We start from the raw sequence: 23,108 nt of genomic DNA on the forward strand, positions 1-23,108 counted from the left end.
ACATTTGGTCCTGGGCAGACCAACAACCGCGGGCTGGACCCAGTGGGGAATCTCAGCCAAGACCAGAGAGGTGCAAACCCTGCCACCGCCGGCGCATCTCAGCAAACATTCCAACACCTGCATCACCCAATGAAAAACAACAGGAGAGACAGAGTTGTTGAGTCAGTAGTGTATCTGGTTCCAGTTCTGGACAGTCCTCCCCAATCTGGGAGCAGGACGAGGAGGGATCAGATTCGGATCCTGACTCCTCCATATCGAAGACGCCCAGCGTTATACCCCCAGAAGTAACTCCCAGAATGGCGCACGACTTGGTCTAGCATACTTAGACCTTACAGTAGCCTGCAAGGTGGTGGGATGTGTTTTGTATAACATATTACTGCTCTGTTTATTGAATACTGATTAATTTACAGGGTTGAACGTTCCTATTATTGGGTGACTATATCGACTTCTTTAGACAGATGGTACCCAGGGACTGGCTGTATAGCACCTCCTAGACCTCATTTAGAGCAATTAGGTTACATTAACAGTTTAGATGGGAGAGTTTCTATTTCTTGTCCTGCGGTTGGGGCACAGGGAAATGTTCTTTTTAGTTTTCATATTTTTCTTTTTATGGGACTCCCCGAGTCGGAAACAGTACTCAGCACTAGTATATTGATGCCTACATGCAGCTTCTAGGGTACAAGGGTCCTTACCACAAGGTGATCATTATCCAGATATCCCGTTATCATGGCAACAAACACAACCTATAATTTAATATTCTGGAATTTAAGGGGAATACACACCATTTCTAAAATGTATAAGATATTCTCATACTTAGTTAATCGGTAAATACTTCTCCAAGAGAAACACTTAAAGGCCAAAGAAGGATGGCACTCCAACGATGGGGAGGGCAACTATTGTATACCACATTTTCTGCCTATGTAACGGGGCACTGATTTGGGTCAGGGCGGGACTCCCATTCCAACACATAAATTCTGTGATTGACCCAGAGGGCAGTTTTGTGGCTACTACTGGTAGGATCTACAGAAGAGACATCAATATAGTGAACATTCATGACCTGAACACAGATCAAACCACATTCCTGTCCGGAATATCTGCACAATTGTCTCCTTTTTTGACCCAACATGCCACCATCGGGAGAGACTTCAATTGCATAGTTGATCCCATGCTTGATCAATCCCACCCCCCTTACCGGATTCCCCCATACACCGCTTCTCCCAAGCTTTCGGCGACTGGCAAAGGAAGTGGAATCTTATGGATTCCTGGCACTCTTGAACCCCCCCCCCCCCAGGTCGAGACTGTCATTTCTTTTCCACCTTGCATGACCTTCATGTATGGCTCAACACTTTCTTGTGTGTGGCAGATATGAACTCCATGGTGGATAATTCAGAATACCTCACCCGCACCATATCCAATCATAACCTGGTCCTTTTGAGCCTCAGATGGAACAGACCATCCCCCAAGAGTCCCATCTGGTGGCTCAGACTTGAGTTCCTGGAGACCCCACAATTCCTGGAAGAAATTCGGGAGAGAATAGAAGAAGTTTTCACCACAAACATTGGAACAGCCTCCTCGCTACAAGCTGAATGGGATGCACTCAAGGCAGTAATCCGTAGCCACTGTATAGCAGAATCAATGGGCGTTCATAAAACATTACTCCCCCTGAGAGATTGTTGACACCGAGCAGATGCTAAAAGAAGCACTGCTGCATCGCCCTGAACACCCAGAATCCCACCAAACATTCTTCATTTGCCTAAAATAAGTAACATTTTGGAGTGGTTTCAACAGTACTCAAAGCCAAAGAATGAGTTGCAATACGCACTGAGAGACTTCGTTAGTTCGATTACAGATCATACATGGAGAGATCTCAAGCTGCTTGCCTGCTAGCACAGCTAACTAACCCCACCAAGAGAGGTTCGTCCACAGTGGAGGCAACTTCTCGAACAGGAGCCCTGCTTTAATCTCAATCTGACATAAACAACTGCTTTGCACATCATCAGGAGTTATGCAAGAGTCCCCATGATTCCTCAGGTCTACATGACTTTCTCTCAAGCACAGACCTCCCCCCTCTGACAGACGAGGAGGCCGAGGCTTGGGAACAGACATCACACTGCCTGAAGTATTAGGGACGATTAAGGTACTGGCAAGGGGCAAAGTTCTAGGTTCTGATGGATAACCGACTTAAATCTATACCGCATATGTGGTGGAACTTGCAACCAGACTAGTTGTCCTCTACATATCTGCAAAAGAGACTGGGGGACTCCCACAAACAAACAAGGAAGCATTGGTTTTGCCCCTCCTGAAACCAGGGTAATCAACAGCAGACTTTAAAGCCTACCAACCACTGTCAATGCTAAATATAGATTAGAAACTTCTGAGCAAAATACTAGCTAATAGATTAATTCCACTTATGACCAAGATAGGTCACCCAGATCAGGCGGGCTTTATCTCCGGCAGAACTTTGCGGTTAACATGCGTTGACTGCTGACGCTCCTCGAAGCCACCTCATAAGATAAGGAAACTGCTGCTAACTTGGCTGCACATATTGAGAAAGCCTTTGACAACTTGGAGTGGGATTATCTATAATGCTGTCATGCTTCATATGGGGCTGGGACAATCCTTTGTAGACTGGTCGCATCTCCTATACCCTGACCCTGTTGCTCAGGTCCGCACGTGACACCTAATTTCAGATAGCTATGCAATCGAAAGGGGCATGCGCTAGGGGCGTCCTCTGTCGCCCCTGTTTTCAACAGTGATGGAACCCCTCTCACATTTGGCATGCTTATTACCAACTATAGAGGTGGGCCCCACTACCCAGAGAATAGCACTCTATGCTGATGATTTCCCACTTTTTTATTAAAGACACTGTCAATTAACTCACGAGGGCCAGAACACTGCTGGACACTTATGGTACATATTCAGGTCTAAAAGGGAACTGGCAGAAAACCTGCCTTTTTCCTACTGTGGGAGAGGCCAACCCCTTCAACCTCTAGGCCACCTCACAGGGACAGCCACAATGCCTTTCCTACCTTGAAGTCAATGTCTATCATAACAAAACTGGAATGTATGAGGGGAACTTGGGGCTCATGACCAGAAAACTGAAGACACACAGACTTTTGGAGAATGCTCCCACTATCAGTAGCTAGACGGATAGCCATCCTAAAAATGATAGTCCTACCTAGATTTGTATACTTTTTTGTGACGCTTCCCCTCTCGATACCTCAATAATTTTTTATAAAGCTCAACTCCACTATAATGTCCTTCATATGGGGAACTGGGCGCCAATAGGTAGCTCTCGCCCCCATGACAATGCCCCTCATGCCAGGGGGGAATGGCAGCCCCAGACTTCTAATTCATTACTGGGTGACCCAACTACAGTGGTTCACCCAGTGGATTGCTGGCAGACAGACCCCTGGAAAGGTCATGACCCCTACTCTACCCCCCCCCACCCTTAGAGGACCTGGTAAGAACCCTCTTGAAGAGTAGAAATGCCCCAGTAATTGATTGTAGTGGGTTCAGGGTTATCCGAAAATGTCAGGCCCACTGTTTGCAGAAAACATCCACCCAGGATCCATATTCTCCAGCACTCCCCCTTAAAACGCTGTACTCTTTATCATATGGTGAGGACTGGGGGAGGCTACGGGAGTGGGCAACTGTGGGGTTAGCAAGAACAGAGATCTATTCAGATGATAATTTTTGCTTCCTTTCAACAATATCCGAGCAGACTTCGATCTACCCCTAAGGCCATTTTTTATTGCATGGGTCAGTGGTAGTGGTAGTATACACCGACACTGGAAATCAGGATACACTGAACCTAAAGCACACCAATGCTGGTGTTATATAGCTCTATCAGCTGGTACATTCAAAGCCATCACACGTTTATACCGCTCCTTACAATCAGATACCCTGCACCCACTAGAAGTCCTTCGGATCCATTGTGAAAACGACATGGGAAACCCCATTCCCGAAAAAGCCTGGAGGTCCATATTGGAACGCATCCCTAAAGTATCCAGGAATGCACGTTTCAAACGTATTAGCTTTTACCTCTTACATAGGGCCTACCTCACCCCAGACAGAATCAACAGACATTTTGGAGTAACTGATGCCTCATGCCCCTGATGTGGAGAGTTAGGTGCCAACCTTTTCCTTATGGTATGGGTGTGCACCCACCTGACTGCTTATTGGGAGGGAATTACCACTACACTTGCAAAAATAACAAGCAGAGAGGTCCCCCTGTCCCCGGGCCATTGCTACTACACTGGTTCCCTCACACCTCCAAAACAAAGGTGATTAGTAACTTTCAGGATTTGGGACTGATTTTAGCCAAACAAGAGCTCACCCGCCCTGCCCCCCACCCACCCCAACTGGAAGAACAGGACGGGCCCACAACAAACAAATTTGAGCATGGAACTGGAAATAAGGGCAGTTTGCGAGGGAGCACTCCTACTAAGAGAAGTGTAGCATTGGCAATTTAGACACTGCCCATGCCTGGGAGGCTCTAGTAGATACTCTGAAAATCCCTACTCTCTCCTCGCAGGAGGCCTCCCCAATATCCTCCCCCTCCAGGGAACTATCACTGCAGCCCCTCAACCCTTAACCCCCCCCAAGCATAGATGTCCCCTAATTACTGTGCAATGTCTATGTACTTATAGCCATCTGAAGGGACTATGACAAATTACTTCACCCACTAGGAAATGCAGGCGCAAACATGACATAACATAAGGCCCTTATTGTTTCAAACTTTTGACTCGGGAATAGAGGAGTGGGGTTATTGACCACAAGACCTTGAATTATCACTACACTTTAAGATGTGAAAACATTGTATGGTATGTTTATCATATTCCCAGCTTTGTTCTGTCTAATTGTCCTGTTTAATAACAAAAACAATAAAAGCTATTTACAAAAAAAGGATGAAAAGCTGTGGAAGTGGTGAAAGGCCCACCTGTAAAAAATAAGTAAATAATAACATTGTGACCGTCACATAGTAGTAGACAATCCTATGGTAAAGTGGACTTGGTGCCCAAAGGTGTTTTTTTTTTTTAGTGTAACAGCACGTATATGAAGAACAGACATAAATTACATTGAGTGTGTTTAGGAAGGATACATCATTCTAGCGTAACAGTTTATTTAGCACTCCCAAACGACTGTGATAGTTTGAATGTTTAGATGAAAAAAATTGTTAATGTAGTTTGAACTATTTTTCACAACCGTTACCTTCTTTGAACAGAACTAATATATGGTTGTTTAAACATTTAAAAAATGCAAAATATTACTGCTTCACCATTTTGTCTACAATCACCAGGTAAATCACAAATGTTGTGGTCTAAATGGAAAATGTTTTGTTAACTGTGTTAAAGTTTGTCCTAGTACTATAGTACTAGGTCTATGGACAAAAAGGCTGCCCTGCTTATTCATTGTTTGGGGGGTAGAAGGTCAAGAGGTTTATGAGAGTCTGTCTGAATTGGAAATGGATGTGGCAACAATTTGAACGATCTTGAGATTTGCATTAAGAAACGTGACATTCGTTATTTGCCTAAAATAAGTACAATTTTCGAGTGGTTTCATTTTTGCAAGAGGTTCCTAAGGAGAGGAGGAGAGTGTTGAGAAATATGTTACAGCTCTACGAAAATTGGTGTCTACTTGTAAATTTGGGTTACTGAGTGATGAGCGGATTCAAGATTAGTTTCTGTTAAACCGTAAAGATGATAGGGTAAAGGAAGAACTATGGTTGAAAGATGAACCTCCATTGGCTGATGTAATATTTACAGCTTCTTAGCTGGATGGAGTGGAGCACAAAGACACCAAAGGAAAAACGCAACCCATGTCAATGTGGTTAAAAATGTAAAAAAAAGGCAGTAAATAAACTATTTCCAAATTTAAGGGTACATATTTCAGATGTAGGCAGTTTGAGCATATGAAGAATCATAAGGACTGTCCTGCTTAAAAAGCTGTTTGTAACAGATGTGGGAAGAAAGGTAATTTTCCGAGATGTTGCAGATCTACATCCCAGGTGAAGAAAACTGATAGAGTGAACGAGTGTTATGATGAAATAGTGTTTCAGCTTGGTGAATGTATATATGATAGTCCCAGTGAGACCCTATGTCTGGAAGGTTCTAAAGACTTGAAGGTAACTGCAAAGTCCTTCAAGCCACTGATGTGAAAGTAGGTGGATATGGTGGGCGAAACAAATCCAGTGTGTGGGTATTTGTTCGGGTGTGTTGAATTCAGGAACAGTAAGGTGGAGGGAAAGATTTATATGTCAGATAAAGGGGATGACATACTTGAATGGCTTATACAAAGGTATCTGGGGGTTTATCTTTATCCAAACACTAAACCCCAAGTTGAAATTTGAGAGGTAAAAGAAGGATGCATAAATGTTGTGGAGAATTTTCTTGAAGTTTAAAAAAAATAAATAGGATGCCTGAGGTCTTATTTGCACAGGATTAAATTAAAGAAAAATGCTGTGCCGCATGACTTTAAGATGGGAAGATTGCCCACTAAAAGAAATTGATTGAAGAAGGTGTTATTGTTCCTGTTGAGGCGAGTGGGTGGTTGACACTTATTGTGGCGGCCAAGAACATAAATGGTGATGTACAATGGTGTGTGGACTTAAAGGCACTCAATAGGATGGTGGTGGTGGATCTTTATCCTATTTCCAATTCGTCAGAATTATTGCCACTAGTGGGTGGAACCAGTTTTGTCACTACCTTGGAGCTGGACTCTCTCTACAATCAGGTGCGTCTACATAAAGAGTCACAGGACCTCACCTCATTTATCACGCCCAAGGGTATGTATAAATTTGCACCTGTATCTTTTGGATTGCTTTCAGCATTCTCAGTCTTCCCGAGAGTTATGGAGCATTTTTGAATTGTATCAATCAGGGGTGTGGAATTTATTAAAATATCTACTTGTCCACGGGACAGGTTGCTTCTCAAATCTACTTGTCCTGTAAAAAGATCTACTTGTCCCTTCGGTGCCATGTAGTGTGGCGCCAAATTATGGCAGCAATCTCATTATGTAAGAGCTCTGATAATAGCCTCTCTGATTATGCCAGGGCTACTACCATAGTAGGGCTTGAATACTTGCAGTTTCAATCCCTACTGTAGCAATTTCCTTATTTTTCCACCTTTCTGCAGATCTGCATACTGGGGCTGGAGGAAGCAGTGAGCAATAGTTCCAGGGCTGGAATGCCTTTGAGTCTGCAAACCTACTAACCTGCATGTTTTAAAGATTTTCACCAGCTTCTCTCTAATATTTTCCCATAATAAGAAAGGTTGGACATTTACTCCTGACAATGGCAGAATTAGAACTTCTTCCAGGGTTGGGAAGAAAGTGGCTGGAGGGGAAATGAACTTGCAAATGCTCAATAGATTTTCACATGAGCAAATCTACACATGAGTATTTACCCATGCTAAAATACAGTTCACAAATATTTTATAGGGGTACGACATATACCATGGGTGCACTTTTGTGACTTTCTTTAAGAATTTGGGGCCACATGTAGGTAGGTTCAGATTTGCGACCCGCAAATTGCGAGTCGCAGATCCGAATGTAGGATGGTGTCCCTGACACCATCTGTGATTCGCAAGGGCTTCGCAAATGCACACCTCATGAATAATCATGAGGTGGGTCGCAATTTGCAACCCCCCTTGCGAATGGCGGCCTCATAGGGATGGTGGCCTGCTGGAGACAGCAGACCACCATGTCTGTGACTGCTTTTCAATAAAGCATTTTTTTTTTTTTTTTTTGTAATGCAGACTGTTTTCCTTAAAGGAAAACGAGATGCATTACAAAAACGAAAAATGAAACGTTTTCGTTTCATTTTTTCAGAGCAGGCAGTGGTCCACACGACCACTGCCTGCTCTAAAAAAATGTTTACAGTGACATTCACAATGGGGAAGGGGTCCCTTTTGTGAAAGTGTTAGCACCCATTTGAAATGGGTGCAAACTGCGATTGGTTTGCGCCCGCGTTTGCAAAACAATCCTACATTGCACTGCGAGTCGCAATTAGGAAGGGAACACCCCTTCCTAATTGCGAGTCACAAACCCATTTTGCGATTCGGTAACCAGGTCACCGAATCGCAAAACTGGGTTTGTGCATCGCAATGTGCTTTTTGAACGTCGCAAACAGCAAAAGTCACTGTTTGCGACATGCAAAAAGCTACCTACATGTGGGTCTTGGTCCCTAATTAGGTCTGGTGTTAACAAAGACATTTTGTTTTTATTAAACTTCTATTTCTCTCTCTTTCGGCTGGCTTTACTGTGAGTGATCGCATTCTTCTCTTCCACAAGGAGCATATTGGCACACAAAGTAGTTTTGCTCAGTGTCAGGAACTACAGTGGCAATCAGTGACGTAACGAAACTGGAGGGTGCCCCTTTGCAAAGAACATGGAGGAGCCACCTCTCCAGACTCACTCAGGGCAGGTGCTGTGCTGAAGGGGCCCCCTGGAGGGCGGCTGCGGGGCCTTTGTTATGCCACTGGTGGCAACGTGTGCTTTTAGAGTTCAAAAACGTTTTGGTTTTTTTTTTGCCAGCGTTTGTTACAATGTTGAGGGCCTGGTAGCTCCCACAACAATAAAGTGTTACAAAAGCCATGTCAAAACAAGACACGCATTGATGAAACTAAAAGACTTATAAAAATATGTCAGATCAGTTGGCTTTGTCAGTGTTTGTTTATTTTCATGCTTCCCATAATCATGTTGAAAATGGTTACACTGATTTTCCATTAGAAATATTTTTGGGAAATACTAACATGCATCAAAACATTTTACTAAATGACACTTCATTTGCATCTAATCAGAGAGCTTTCTGGGAGCATTATAATTGGCCTCATAGCCTAAACTTTTCAAACATGTGTATACACGTTTTTTTTTTTGTACTGGAACCAACGTCATTAGTGAAGTGTGACCTTAAAACATTTATTTACAGCACTCACCCTAATAATGAAGGTTTTCAAATAATGAACCATAAATACAAGTTCGAACAGCATTATCTTTTGGAAACACATTACCTCAACTGCAGAGAGTTGCACTCTCTGTAAACAGGCAGCCAAAGGGTTTCTGCTGCAGAGGGTTGGGCCTACTTGTCCCAAGGACAAAGTAAACATAAAAACTTGTTGCCCTTGACCCCAAACAAGATGTCCCGGGCGTCGGGCGATAGGAATTCCACATCCCTGTATCAATGCTGAGGTGTTATTAGGATGATGTTTTTTTTTTTTTGGGAGGAACATAATGATAGATTATGTCGAGTACTTTTGCAGTTCTGAGACAATGGTTTGAGTCTGAGAGCACAGAAATTTAATTTTGGAAAGAACAAGATATGTTATTTGGGGCATATATTATATTCCAAAGAGGTTTCTACTAATGGTGAGATGGTAGAGACTATTTGCAAGATGGCATCTCATCAGAATAAGGATGAATTGCTATAATATCTGTGTATGTTGCAATGTTATGGACGTTTTGTTGAAGGTCTGGCATGCAAGACTGGGGAAATGAGGAAACTGTTTAACAAGATAGCTAATTCTGTGCAGTCCAATGTAAGTGAAGAAGAGCTCCAATAGACAAAACGATGTCTGCAGAAGGCACCAAATCTTTAAGAATTTGTACCAGGAAGAAAAAGTTATGTTGTCACAGATGTCAGTATAAAGTGTCTGTGTGGTGTTTTAATACAGAAATATAGCAGGGAAGATATCACCATTGCATTTGCTAGCAGCTTGCTAAGAGAACCAGAGGGATATTACTCTGCCAAAGAAAGGGAGGCACTTACTGTGCACTAGGCTTTAAAAAAAAAGTTAGAATTTGTTGCGGGATGACTAGTTTGTTGTAAGACTGATTTACATGAATAGAGGATTAGATTCTATTTCTTCAAGAATATATTGTTGGGCATAGATATGCAGCATTTTCTTTTGTGTGAAATATATTCCAGTTACAAATAATAGTGCTGCTGATTGTCAAGGCTTGTGGATTCAAACTGCAAGAATGAAGATGAATGTGACCAACAAGGATTTGTTCAAATTAATATATGCATTAATATTGGTGGTCTCATTCTACAGAACGAATGGGTTCAGGAAACGGAAGGTGTTGCAGATTTGATGAAAGTCATGTCAAATAAGAAGGATGAGTGGTGAATGGTAGAAAGGAAAAAGATGTGAAGCTTAAATTATTTTGGAATGTAAGGGAGGGGTTGAGTGTGAATGATGGATTACTGTTCAGAGGTACCCATGTGACTCCTCCTTTGTCTTTAAGGAATAGAATTACTTAACTGGGACACAAGGGTCATGTGGCTATTGTTAAAGCTAAGGAAAGGATCAGACAATATTTTTGGTGGCCTGGATTTGATGTTCTGGTGGGAAGACTAATACATGATTGTTTGGCATGTTGTAATCGTGTTCAAGTCCTCAAGACTTGCAAAGCACCAATGTAAAGAAGGCTGTTATCCAAGAACCCATGGGAAGATATAGACATAGATTTACTATGACCCATTCAAGGACAACATGCGGCACAATATCCGTTTGTTGTAAATGATTTGTAGTCCAAGGGGCCAGAAGTGAAGTGTGTACAGAATCTTATCTCAAAGAGGGGAATAAGATTCTTAGATGCTATGTTTCTAAGAGAAGGATATCCCATGAACAGTTATTTGCATATAGAATGAGTCCACATTCTACCATTAGGTGGTCTCCTTTTGAATTGTTCAGAGGAAGAAAGCCTACTACTAGTATTTCCCCTCAGTGGATGTCATGGCAGAAATTATATATATGGATGATCCTTTTTAATTGGGTAACATGGTTAAGATGGAAGTGCCTGTAGGATGTGTATCTTCGTCAAAGTACACAAGTTTAAAAATGCTGTAAAAACGAATTACAACAGAATTTGGAATTTGCATAGGGTTTCTAGATGTCCTTCACAAGATGTAGTTCAAAGAGATGATAGTGAAGAATCGTGAGAATCTAGAAAGGTGTTGTTGGGTGATAGTAATCAACAAAATGGTTACGTAAACAGAAGTTCAAGAGTTAAACAAAAGACTACTTATCTGAATGAATATGTATAAAATTGATCAATTTTGTAGTCAGTGTGTGGGCTATATGCCATATCAAATTGTAATTGTAAAATATTAAATGTTCATTTATAAAGTTTATGCATCCATTATGTTCTAGTAGATTTCTAGTCAAGCTAATTTGCTCACTTTGTTCATGTTGGGTGTGGGAAGTATTGTTTTTGTTTGGGAAAAAAAGATTTTCATAATGTATGATGGGAGAAGTGTGATGTATTGGAATTCTGTGGAACTAACGTTCCAGTAACCACCAGAAGATCCTGTACTGGCAGTTGCTTGAGGGTTCTAGTAGATGAGGTTGGTTAATAAAGCTCTAACTTCAAGTACCTACAAATTACTTGTTTACGTTATAGAAATCTTCACACTGTTCTATGATCTTATATAAAGAAATAATACTGATAAACTGAAGCCTGAAATGAAAAATGGTTTATTTTTGGAGTGGACAGTGCCTCCTCACAAGGACTTTTGGTAGGAGAAGCATGTGCTAGTCTTAGGATACACAGCAGCAAGGCTATACTATCATCATTAATGTTGTCTTGACGCAACAGTTCAAATAGACTTTGGAATGAGAAATCTAAAAAAAAAACCAGCCAGTTCCCTGGGTAACTTTCTGTTATGCTATCGGAAGCGTTATTATGGCGTAGATGAGTGGCCCAAGAGCCCTTTATAGTCAAACAGTGGTGTAAGCCTGATGTACTGTGTTACACAATGCACACAAAGCTGTTTGCTCAGTGCTGCGATTACGCAAATAAAAATGCAAAGTGAGGAAGGAGAGAGGGGTCTGGATAGCAGTGGGATAATGCAAAATGATGGGGCTCCTCTACTGATGGTTATGAGGGACCCCTGACACTCCCATATCTCTTGGAAATTCATAAGCCTGGGGTTCAATGGGAAGTACCCTGAAGGGTTGGGGCCCTTCTGGGCTTCTGCATTAGGCCCCTGCTGAAGAGAGAAAGGGAGGGAGGAGAACAGGAGTTCTCCACAAGGCTAAGCTGGCAAATGTCCATGGTGTCAGAACCTATTACAGTATGCTTGGCTTCAAATCCAAGGACAATGAAAGTAACCAATCTATACTTTTTTCTGTTTCTGTGAAGCCTATATTACTGCCATTATGTGTAAGACTGTTGGTTCTTAACAAAAAGTGTTATGTTACATTCTTACACCATGCTATGATCGTCTAGTTAAAGTCATTTGCCAAGTAGGATCTCATAGCACTGAAACCTAAAATCTGAGACATCTGCAGGTCAGGCACTAATTGATTTTTAAAATGTGCCTTTTACAGCATAGTTTTCTAAATGTAATTGCTTTTACTGGTATTTTTGAAATAGCACACTATTTCAGGGTCTGGCACAGAATCTTTCAGCATTATTTCTAAGCTGCAGTCCAATAAATATATGCAGGAAAAGGGTGGAATAGCTGATGTTAAGATTGTTTTTCTGTTTGAAAGTTATTGATGGCAAATATAAATACGTGATCACTGGTGAGATATAGTCGCCTTTCAGCCTATTAATTACAATGGAATATTTGTTCTAGTTGAAGTTTATATTTAATTAATAGCAATCTTGTGTTGCTCTGCAAATGATAATGTGCTTTTATTTGAACTTATTTTTGGGACATATATAGTAGGCTGTCATAAAATGGTACCACATGCTAGGTTCACCCAAATGTATTTATCACACTGCGTCTACTGGAAAAAAACTTTATTTTGATCTGGTGGTTCATCTTGTATTAAATTGAGAAAATGTTGTACATTCTGAGTTACATCCACTTATGCTAGACATGATCTTGTCGGTGAAACTGGACAGTACACCTTGTGAGATCCTGGTACCTTAGGTAAGATTGAAATGGGCACTATGAACAACTCTGCAAGATGTTTTAACTCAGCCTCCTAATGAACTGAACAATCATAGTGAACGAATCCAACCGATCCATGAACGTTTTTGGGAGGTTCTGCTCCTATTTATTTTTTTAAATAAGGTCAAATGATTCATTTTACAGAAGAGCTGCACACAGAAGATTGTGAAATATCCCAATAACTAAAGGTCTGACACTCCCTGGAGGCAATTGTCTCCATAACAGCAAATTATTTATGCCAATAAGAAATGTTGTGCTGCTTCAAGGGGGCTGCTTTAAGGGCAGGATGATCAGAGGATCCTTCTCCACATTCAGCTCTGAAAGAACCCCAAAACACTGAGAAATTCAATAAGGGCGTAACTGTATATTGGAAGTGTAGCTCTGTTCTACTTAACTCTAAATCTACACACCTTGAAGATATATATTGTTAAGGTCCTTATATGTAGAGTTAGGTGCAGAAAAAATATACATGCGTACCTGTCTATATTTGGTCTTTGATATCAAGGTATCTTGATATTGCCTAGTTAACAGTCCATACCTACACCTCCCCAGAGCCACAGGAAGATGTTCTTGTGTCCCGTATGGGTAGTCCAGTCATAACACAAACCTGCACTGCAACCCTCAGTATGAACATTCATAACATGGTCAATCCACAAAAGCGCCGCCGGTCAATATACAATTAGTTATAGCAGATCAAATATAATGTTTCCACAATATAGCAATGTCATTGGAACCATCATTTCTACTTACTTAAGTACGGATCATTAATGTCAGCTCTCGGCTCATGTTCCGGAGAATAACAGACACTCTCCTCCTCCCCTTTAATATCCAAAATTAAGAGGTCAGCAGAAGTAATTTGATTTCCTGTAATAAACAGAACAGAAGGGAAAATGGGACAATATAAGAATCTTAATTTATATTCTTAGTAGAGGGAGTTAGGGTATAAAAGGTAGGTCACAGCACAATACATCACACTACACCATTAAAAATCCAAATTACCGAGCAAAATGGTTTAATTAAGTCATAATGTTGTGTCTAACAAATCCATAAACATCACAACCTGCCACCATAAACACAATCAGCACACAATGACGTTCCAGTTGCATGTTAGAAATGGGGTCTGTAGTTGGCAGTGGTTTGCACTCTGTCCAAGAAGGAACCCTCACTCTAGTCAGGGTAAACTGTAAACTTCGCACTTGTATAGCGCACTACTCACCCGTTAGGGTCTCAAGGCGCTGTACGCATACAGCTGTGGAACCGCTCCTGGCTTTTCCCTGTGAGGCACCCCCAGGGTGAAGCCAGGCACCCAAGCGCTGTCAGGGCCATTGTGGAGACTAAGCAAGCTATTGCCCAGAGTTACAAAGTGGGACCCATTAATTAGATTAGGCACCGAGGCGAGAATTATCTGGTCCAAGGGAATTGAGCCCAAGACCTGCAGAGGCTGGAATTGAACCCTGGTCCCAGGCCAGATCTCTGCCTCAGGGTCTGCCACTCTAACCATTGTGCCACACTTCTCCAAGGGTAAGGGAGTCACACACCTAAGATACCCCTCCTCTCACACACACACACACACACACACACACACACACATCAAAGATTAAACTTAAGTATAACACAATAGCTCCAACTGGGGCTACCACAATGTCGTTTACGGAGCCATTCCCACCAGTCTGACGTCACTTGCAAGGGAGTGGGGACGGTCACGGAGTCGCACGGACCCCCAGGTAGAACATTTTGGAAAACGATGAAGAAACAAAGATGTTGCACAGAGTTGAGGAGTCGCTGGAGCCAGTGCAGCACTGGTTCCTTACTGCTACAGGTATTGGTTCCTTACTGCTAGGTAGGGTAGGTGAGGCATTGGTTCCTTACGGTTGCAGGGGAGGTGATGCGGCATCGGTGGCTAGCGTTCCCTGCGATCCGGCGGGGCTGATGGATCCAGCAAGTCAGGTTGTGTGGCTTCCACTCTTTGATCACACCATAGGGCCACAAGTGCTGCAGCAGAGTTAGGTGTCCCGGACATCGGGGACATGGCATTCAGGACTCATGCTGTGGCGGGACTTCTGAGGTGCTGCAGCAGTGTCAGGCTTGAGGCGTCGGTCGCTGTCATTGCTCTCAGCAGGGACCATGGCTCCAGTGCAGGCAGTGGCTTGGAGTTGGACAGCGGCACTGGTTCTGGAGTCGCTATGGAGTCAATGCACTTGGTTTCTTCTTGGATTCACCAGAACTCACTTCCAAGGGCCCAGGCACTGGATACAGCACCACTTGGCAAGTCATGACTCTCAGCAAGAAAGTCCAGGTGCTGGCAGTTGAAGTCTTTGATGTCCATGAGTCTTCTAACAGGAGGCAAACTCAGTTCAAACTCTTGGAGAATCTTGGAAAGCAGGATGCAGAAAGCAAAGTCCAGTCCTTTAACTCTGAGGACAGAAGCAGCAAGCAACAGGCCAGCACACCAAAGCAATAGGCAGAGTGGCAGTATCTCCTATGGCATCAAGCTCTTCTTCCTGGCACAATGGCCTCAGTTCAGAAGTGTTCTGAAGTTGTGGCCTCAAAGGCCCAATACGGATACTCACTTCTGCCGTTGAAGTACGCAAACTTCAAAGAAACATCTGTAGTGGACAAGGTCCTGCCTTTCCTGCCCTGGCCCCAGACACACTATAGGGTTTTGGAGACTGCTTTCTGTACCGGCAGGCACAGCCCTATTCAGGTGCAAGTGTCAGCTCCTCCCATCACTCTAATCCAGGCAGATCCATTAGGATATGCAGGGCACACTTAAGATCCCTATGTGTGACTGTCTAGAGTGAATTCACAAACAGCCCAACTGTCATCCTGACCCAGATTCCACAGACAGGCAGAGGCACAGAATGGTTAAGTAAGAAAATGCCCACTTTCTAAATGTGGCATTTTGAAACTTACAAATTAAAACTTCACCAAAAGAGTTATTTTTAAATTGTGAGTTCAAGGACCCCAAACTCCACATCTCGATCTGCTCCCAGTGGGAAATTACACTTTAAAGATATTTCAAGGCAATCCCAATGTTACCCTGTGGGACAGATAGGCCTTGCACTAGTGAAAGCCAAATTTAGCAGTATTTCATCTATCAGGACATGTAAACCACACCAGTGCACGGGGTGGCTCCTCCGTTAAGGCAGAGGGGCATCACCCCCCTGCCAGCAGAGGCAAACGAAAAAGGAAATGAGAATAACATGTTTATTATAATTTCATTTTTCGTTAGGAGCCAAGTTTTGGAGGCAGGCCATAAAAAAATGGTGGAGGACCAGGAGGAGTGGTGGGCACTGCTGTCAGTGCGCATGTCAGTTTGTCCGGCCATCTTAGGACGGCGAAACCAACATGCGCATTGACATCTCTCTAACTTAGCTGTATTACTGGGTGGAGAACAACAGCAGGCACAGGCTCACAGTCCCCCTGAGAGCGCAAAACCAACCCACTCCTTCCAGTTCTGATGCTACTCTCATGGGTATCACCTGCATGAGATCAGTATCTTGATTGGCCATGGGGGGAGGGGGTGGAAGGGGGGGTAAGAGAGAGAATATATATATATAGCCCCCCCCCCCCCCGAAGAGCGACGAGAGGCAGGTAAGTTTCTTTCCTTTACCTTTTGACCCCCACCCGACTACCTTTCACTGGCTCCGGTCACTACTGCCAGTAGATGTCTTACCTTTTAAATATACTGCACCCTGCCCATGAGGCTGCCTTGGGGGTTACTTACATTTAGTAAAAGGGAAGGTTTGGGCCTGGCAAGTGGAAGTACTTGCCAGGTCGAACTGGCAGTTGAAAACAGCACACACAGACACTGCAGTGGCAGGTCTGAGACATGTTTACAGGGCTACTCCTGTGGTTACCACAATCAGTGCTGCAGGCCGAATAGTAGCATTTGATGTACAGGCCCTGGGTACACATAGTGCACTTTACTAGGAACTTATTGGTAAATCAAATATGCCAATCATGGATTAACCAATCACCAATACAATTTAGACAGGGAGCACTTGCATTTTAGCACTAGTCAGATCAGCAGTGGTAAAGTGCCCAGTGTCCTAGAGCCAGCAAAACTGAGGTTCAGCACAGGAAAAAAGGAGGTCAGAAGCCAAAAAGACAGGGAAAACCACGCCAAGAGCTGATAGGTCTAACAATGCATCAATACCCCAACACCTTAACTGTGGTGCTTTCCATTTTACAATTAGTATTTACTATTACTACAGAATCGCTCAGGGACATATATATATATATAATCACTTAAAAAAAGTAAAGGTTACAGGGACATTATAGTTAGGTTCTGAATTTACTTGTAAAAAAAACCTTAGAAATTCAGCAATTATAGTTAGTCATTTCAAGAAGCTATAACGCGCGTCCTACGGTAACTACAACTCACGCCCCCCCGCCATGCAGTTTGTTCTTCATTAATTTGACTGCTAATTTAATGACATAGTAAAAGTTGTCATGATTGCTGTAATATCTGGGGTAATCAGCAGTGCGTGGCAAGGGAGTGAGGTAGTTACCTTAGGGCGCAGGTTATAGTGAAATAACTAACTGTAACTGATGAATGTCTAAAGTTTGTAAGAGTAAATTCAGAACCTAACTTTAAGATTTCTGTAACCTTTGTTTTTTAACCCCTCCGCTGCCAGGCCTTTTCCCCCACAGGTGCCAAGCCTTTTTTTTTTGGCTATTTGGTGCAGTTCACGCTTAGGCCCTCATAACTTTTTGTCTACATAAGCTACCCATGCCAAATTTGTGTCCTTTTTTCCCAACATCCTAGGGATTCCAGAGGTACCCAGACTTTGTGGGTTCCCTAGAAGAAGACCAAGAAATTAGCCAAAATACAGAAAAAAGTTTGTTTTTAAAAAAAGAAATGGGAAAAAAGGGCTGCAGAAGAAGGCTTGTGGTTTTTCCCCTGAAAATGGCATCAACAAAGGGTTTGCGGTGGCAAGATCACCATCTTCCCAGCTTTCAGGAACAGGCAGACTTGAATCAGAAAACCCAATTTTTCAACACAGTTTTGGCATTTTACTGGGACATACCCCATTTTTACTATTTTTTGTGCTTTCAGCCTCCTTCCAGGTAGGGACAGAAATGGGTGTGAAACCAATGCTGGATCCCAGAAAGCTAAACACTTCTGAAAAATAGACAAAATTCTGAATTCCGCAAGGGGCAATTTGTGTAGATCCTACAAGTGTTTCTTACAGAAAATAACAGCTGAAATAAAAAAAGATTGAAATTGAGGTGAAAAAAACAGCCATTTTTCTCCACGTTTTACACTGTAACTTTTTCCTGCCATGTCAGATTTTTTAAAGCAATATACCGTAACGTCTGCTGGACTCTTCTGGTTGCGGGGCTATATAGGGCTTGTAGGTTCATCAAGAACCCTAGGTACCCAGAGCCAATAAATGAGCTGCACCTTGCAATGGGTTTTCATTCTATACCAGGTATACAGCAATTCATTTGCTGAAATATAAAAAGTGAAAAATAAGTATCAAGAAAACCTTTGTATTTCCAGAATGGACACAAGATAAGGTGATGAGAAGCAGTGGTTATTTGCACATCTCTGAATTCCAGGGTGCCCATACTAGCTGTGAATTACAAGGCATTTCTCAACTAGACGTCTTTTTTACACACTATCTTACATTTGGAGGGAAAACATGTAGAGAAAGAGAAGGGGCAATAACACTTGTTTTGCTAGTCTGTGTTCCCCCAAGTCTCCCGATAAAAATGGTACCTCACTTGCGTGGGTAGGCCTAATGCTCGCGACAGGAAAATACATTTTTACATTGAAATCTGACATGTTTTTTGCAAAGTGCCTACCTGTAGATTTTGGCCTCTAGCTCAGCCGGCACCTAGGGAAACCTACCAAATCTGCACATTTTTTAAAACTAGACACCTAGGGGAATCGAAGATGGGATGACTTGTGGGGCTCTGAAGAGGTTCTGTTACCCAGAATCCTTTGCAAACCTCAAAAGTTGTCCAAAAAACAAATTTTTCCTCTCATTTCAGTGACAGAAAGTTCTCGAATCTGAGAGGAGCCACAAATTTCCATCCAGCGTTCCCCCAAGTCTCCCGATAAAAATGGTACCTCACTTGTGTGGGTAGGCCTAGCGCCCGTGACAGGAAATACCCCAAAACACAACGTGGACACATCACATTTTCCCAAAGAAAACAGAGCTGTTTTTTGCAAAGTGCCTAGCTGTGGATTTTGGCCTCTAGCTCAGGTGGCACCCTGGGAAACCTATCAAACCTGCGCATTTTTGAAAACACGACACCTAGGGGAATCATTTTTTTTCTAGCTTACGCGACAAGAATTTTCAATTCTATTAAGGACACGGAGGCGAGGATTATGCTGTCTCTTTCTTTACTAAACTTTTCAAAGCAGCCAATTATAACACATGAAATGAAAAAACTACATTTCCCAATACCACATAATATCCTGTCACGAGCTCCAATCACCCATCGTGACCTTCGTCTATAAGAGTCCTGAACCTAAACGTCACATCCTCTTTCTTTGTATCACAGATAATCTTACAACAACTTGAACTCGAACTGTCTCCGAACACGAAGAAACACAACACTGTTCTCTTGATATTGATTCTATGGATTAATTCCTTCCGGCAACAACTCCAAAACGCAACCTTTTTCGAAGAAGAAAGAACCCAACGATCTTCTCAGCGACACCGATCTCCGAAAGGATCTCAAGAATTCTTCTGATCAGAACCTGGAGAAATAAAAGTACATAATAATACCTCTCAAAGGCAAACAATCATAGTCAATACCTAAACATCTCTCCAACAAAACAAGGGAGGGCATAATGCTTTTATATAACAATTATACAATTGATTATAACCTTCAATTAAAACACTGGGCGGGATAATCCTCGCCTCCGTGTCCTTAATAGAATTGAAAATTCTTGTCGCGTAAGCTAGATTTTTTTTTATTCTATGTCAGGACCGGAGGCTCGGATTATGCTCTTTTAAAGCTGATTAATAACAATAGATGCAACATCAACCCCAGGTTTAAAGTAAAATTTACGAAATGTGTTCTCAGAAGACCAGTCAGCTGTCTTCATAATATCTTGTAAACTAGAACACAAATTAAATGATTTGGAAGCCATAGCTCCTCTCACTGAGTGAGCCCCAAACTGCTCCGTATTAATACCTGCTTCATTCATTAACCATTTAACCCATCTTGCCAATGTGGCAGAAGTTACTGGCCTAAAAGGCTTTTGAATAGAAATTAACAATTGACCATTCATATTCTGTCTGAACTCCTCCGTGGCCAACTCATAATCCTTCAAACATTGTACTACCCATAACTTAGTATTATTCGGATACCAAGGATAGGATACCGACCTGCAAGTAGTTTTAGTCCTCTTGGAGATGGAAAAGGAAACACCTTCAGAAGAATATACTCTACCGGATAAGTCTAGGGCTTTAACATCAGAAACTCGTTTACAAGAAATCAAGCAAAGTAACATAGTTAATTTCGCCGATAGTTGCTTGCGCGATAAAAACTTATTACTAGGCCAGGTATTAATGAATTTTAAAACCACGTTTACATCCCATAGCATGCTATATTTGGACTGAGGCGGGTTAGCAAACCTAATACCTCTCAGTAACTTACAAACTAGTGGATGTTCACCAACCGGTTTATCATCAATAGGGATATGACCGGCCGAAATGGCTGACCTGAAATTGTTAATAGTTCTATAGGCTACACCAGTGGAGGCTAGACTCGCTAAAAAGTTAACCACTAAATCAATACTTGACTCCACGGGATTGATATCTCTTCCATCACACCAACTATTCCATCTGCGCCAAGCAGAAGCATATCTCTTGTGGGTGCTGGAAGCCCAGGCCTGTTTGATAAAGTCCTTAGCTTGTTGCGAAATGCCTGGGGTTTCCCAATTTTTCCTGAAACCATCCATGCCATCAACGTAAGAGTCCCCGATGATACCAGAGGATGTTGAAGGCCCTCCGGACACAACAATAAGCCCTGACGAGGAAGAATTAGCAACGGTAGCGCACAAGCTAGTTGAAGCGCAATAGGGAACCAGGGTTGAGACCTCCAAACCTGGGTCACTAGTATCAGGTCTGCTCTCTGCCTCCGAACCTGAGACAGTACCCTGGGGATCAATAGAAATGGAGGGCAGGCATACCCCGAAATGGAGACCAATCCTGTAGAAATGCATCCGTTGCTAAGGCCAACGGATCCGGTCTCCAGCTGAAGAATTTCTGGATCTGGGAATTGAGGCGAGAGGCGAAAAGATCCACCTCGCAAGGGCCCCATATCTGAACTATTTTTTGAAACATTTTCTGATCCAATCTCCAATCGCTGGCATCCCTCAGATACCTGGAATTCCAGTCCGCCACCGTGTTCTGGGCTCCTGGTAAATACTCTGCTACAATCACCAACCTGTGTTGTAGACAATAATGCCAGAATTCCTTGGCTATCTCTGCTAATATCTTGGATTTCGTACCCCCTAACTTGTTGACGTATCTTACTGCTGACACATTGTCCATTCTTAACAGGATGCAACAATCCGTCTTGAGGGGGGATAAACTCCTTATCGCAAACGAGCCAGCTAGCAGCTCTAAACAATTGATGTGGAAGGATTGCTCTGTTGGAGACCAACGACCCCCTGTCACTACAGATCCGCAGCGGGCTCCCCAACCCCACTGACTGGCATCGGATTCTATCACTACTTCCGGATTGGATCCAAAGATGGCTCTGCCATTCCAGGCTTCCATGTGATGCAACCACCATTGAATCTCCTCTCTGACTTCTCTGGTCAACGGAATTAAGGTTGAGTAACTCCAACCTTGACTCACATATTTGATCTTTAATCTCTGTAGAGCCCGATAATGAAGAGGGGCTGGGAAGATTGCCTGAATGGACGAAGCCAGTAGGCCCACCAGTCGAGCAATGCTTCTTAACGAAATATCCGGACTTGTTAGAGCTGACCTCAACTCCCTCTATATATTGCGAATCTTTAGAGAAGGGAGAACCAATTGCGCTTGTATCAAATCTATCTTGAATCCCAGAAACTCTATTACCTGAGTCGGGCTCAACAAAGACTTCTGCGCATTGATAAGGAATCCCAATTCCTGTAATAGATTGATTGTCCAGTTCAGATGTCTCTGTACTGTAGCAGGGTCCTGGGCCATCAACAGGATGTCGTCCAGATATATTATCAACCGAACCCATTTGGTTCTCAGAAACTCCACAACTGGTCTCAACAACTTCGTGAAGCACCACGGTGATGAGGATAGACCGAAAGGGAGGGCTGTGAACTCTAAGCATTGATCCCTCCAATGGAACTGAAGGAATCTCCTGTGTGGTGGAAAAATTGGAATCGAAAGATAAGCGTCCTTCAGGTCCAATCGTACCATCCAGTCCCCTTCTATTAAGATATCTCTTAACATGTGGATTCCCTCCATTTTGAAGTGTCTGTACACTAGCCAGGAATTGAAGTCTTTCAAGTTCAAAACCAGACGGTGACCACCCCCTTTTTTGTCTACGACAAATATGGGGCTGCAAAATCCTTCTGGGTGAAGCGTTGACAATACGACCGCACCTTTGTCTAATAATGATTGCACTTCTGTGTCTATAAAAGTCTGATTTTCTAGGGAAAAATTCATTTGCGGCGGAGTGGATAACTGGTGAGGGGTACTGAGAAACTCTAGATGAAAACCTGAAACCGTCTGAAGTATCCAGGGATCCCCAGAAACCTTTCTCCAATTGTGAGCGCACAATCCCACTCTCCCCCCCCAAGAATAACCTGAGAAGGGTGTAGAAGTCTTAACAGAGTAGGAGGCGTCTTGGATCACTCCTTGTTGCCCCCTGCGATGTCCTCTGCGGAACCTGGGTCTACCACCACTGTTCCGGGTAGGGTAGAAGGTGGTATCTGACTGGTCGCTGGCCCAGTTACCACGACCTCTCGGGTAATATCCTTGGGGACTGTTAAAGGAGCTCCGGCCAGACATTCGTCCACCATAACGTCCGGCCCTGACAAAAAGGCCTCTTCTGAACACCTTTTTTAGGGACAACTGCGCTTTATCAAGCGTAGAAAAAGTAGAACAAAACTTTGCCAGTTCCTTAATAAAGGAAGATCCAAAAAGGAGGCCATCAGCAGCTGGTCCAGCCTCTGAGACTGCGAGATCCACCAACTTTGGGTCCATGCACATAAGAATGGATTTCCTGC

At 43.0% G+C, this 23,108-nt stretch overlaps 1 protein-coding gene across 4 annotated transcripts in view; it reads right to left on the bottom strand.

The window, feature by feature from the left end:
• The window catches only part of LOC138298708 (zinc finger protein 180-like), a 220,578-nt gene that overhangs the window by 16,012 nt on the left and 181,458 nt on the right, over window positions 1-23,108 (bottom strand). For all 4 annotated transcript variants that reach the window (XM_069236895.1, XM_069236896.1, XM_069236898.1 and 1 more), the window contains one exon: window positions 13,655-13,768. In XM_069236895.1, the coding sequence (XP_069092996.1) occupies window positions 13,655-13,768 (114 nt within the window). The remainder of the gene's footprint in view (window positions 1-13,654; window positions 13,769-23,108) is intronic.

This window comes from Pleurodeles waltl, chromosome 1_2 (assembly GCF_031143425.1).
Source record: "Pleurodeles waltl isolate 20211129_DDA chromosome 1_2, aPleWal1.hap1.20221129, whole genome shotgun sequence".
NCBI classification, from domain to species: domain Eukaryota; kingdom Metazoa; phylum Chordata; class Amphibia; order Caudata; family Salamandridae; genus Pleurodeles; species Pleurodeles waltl.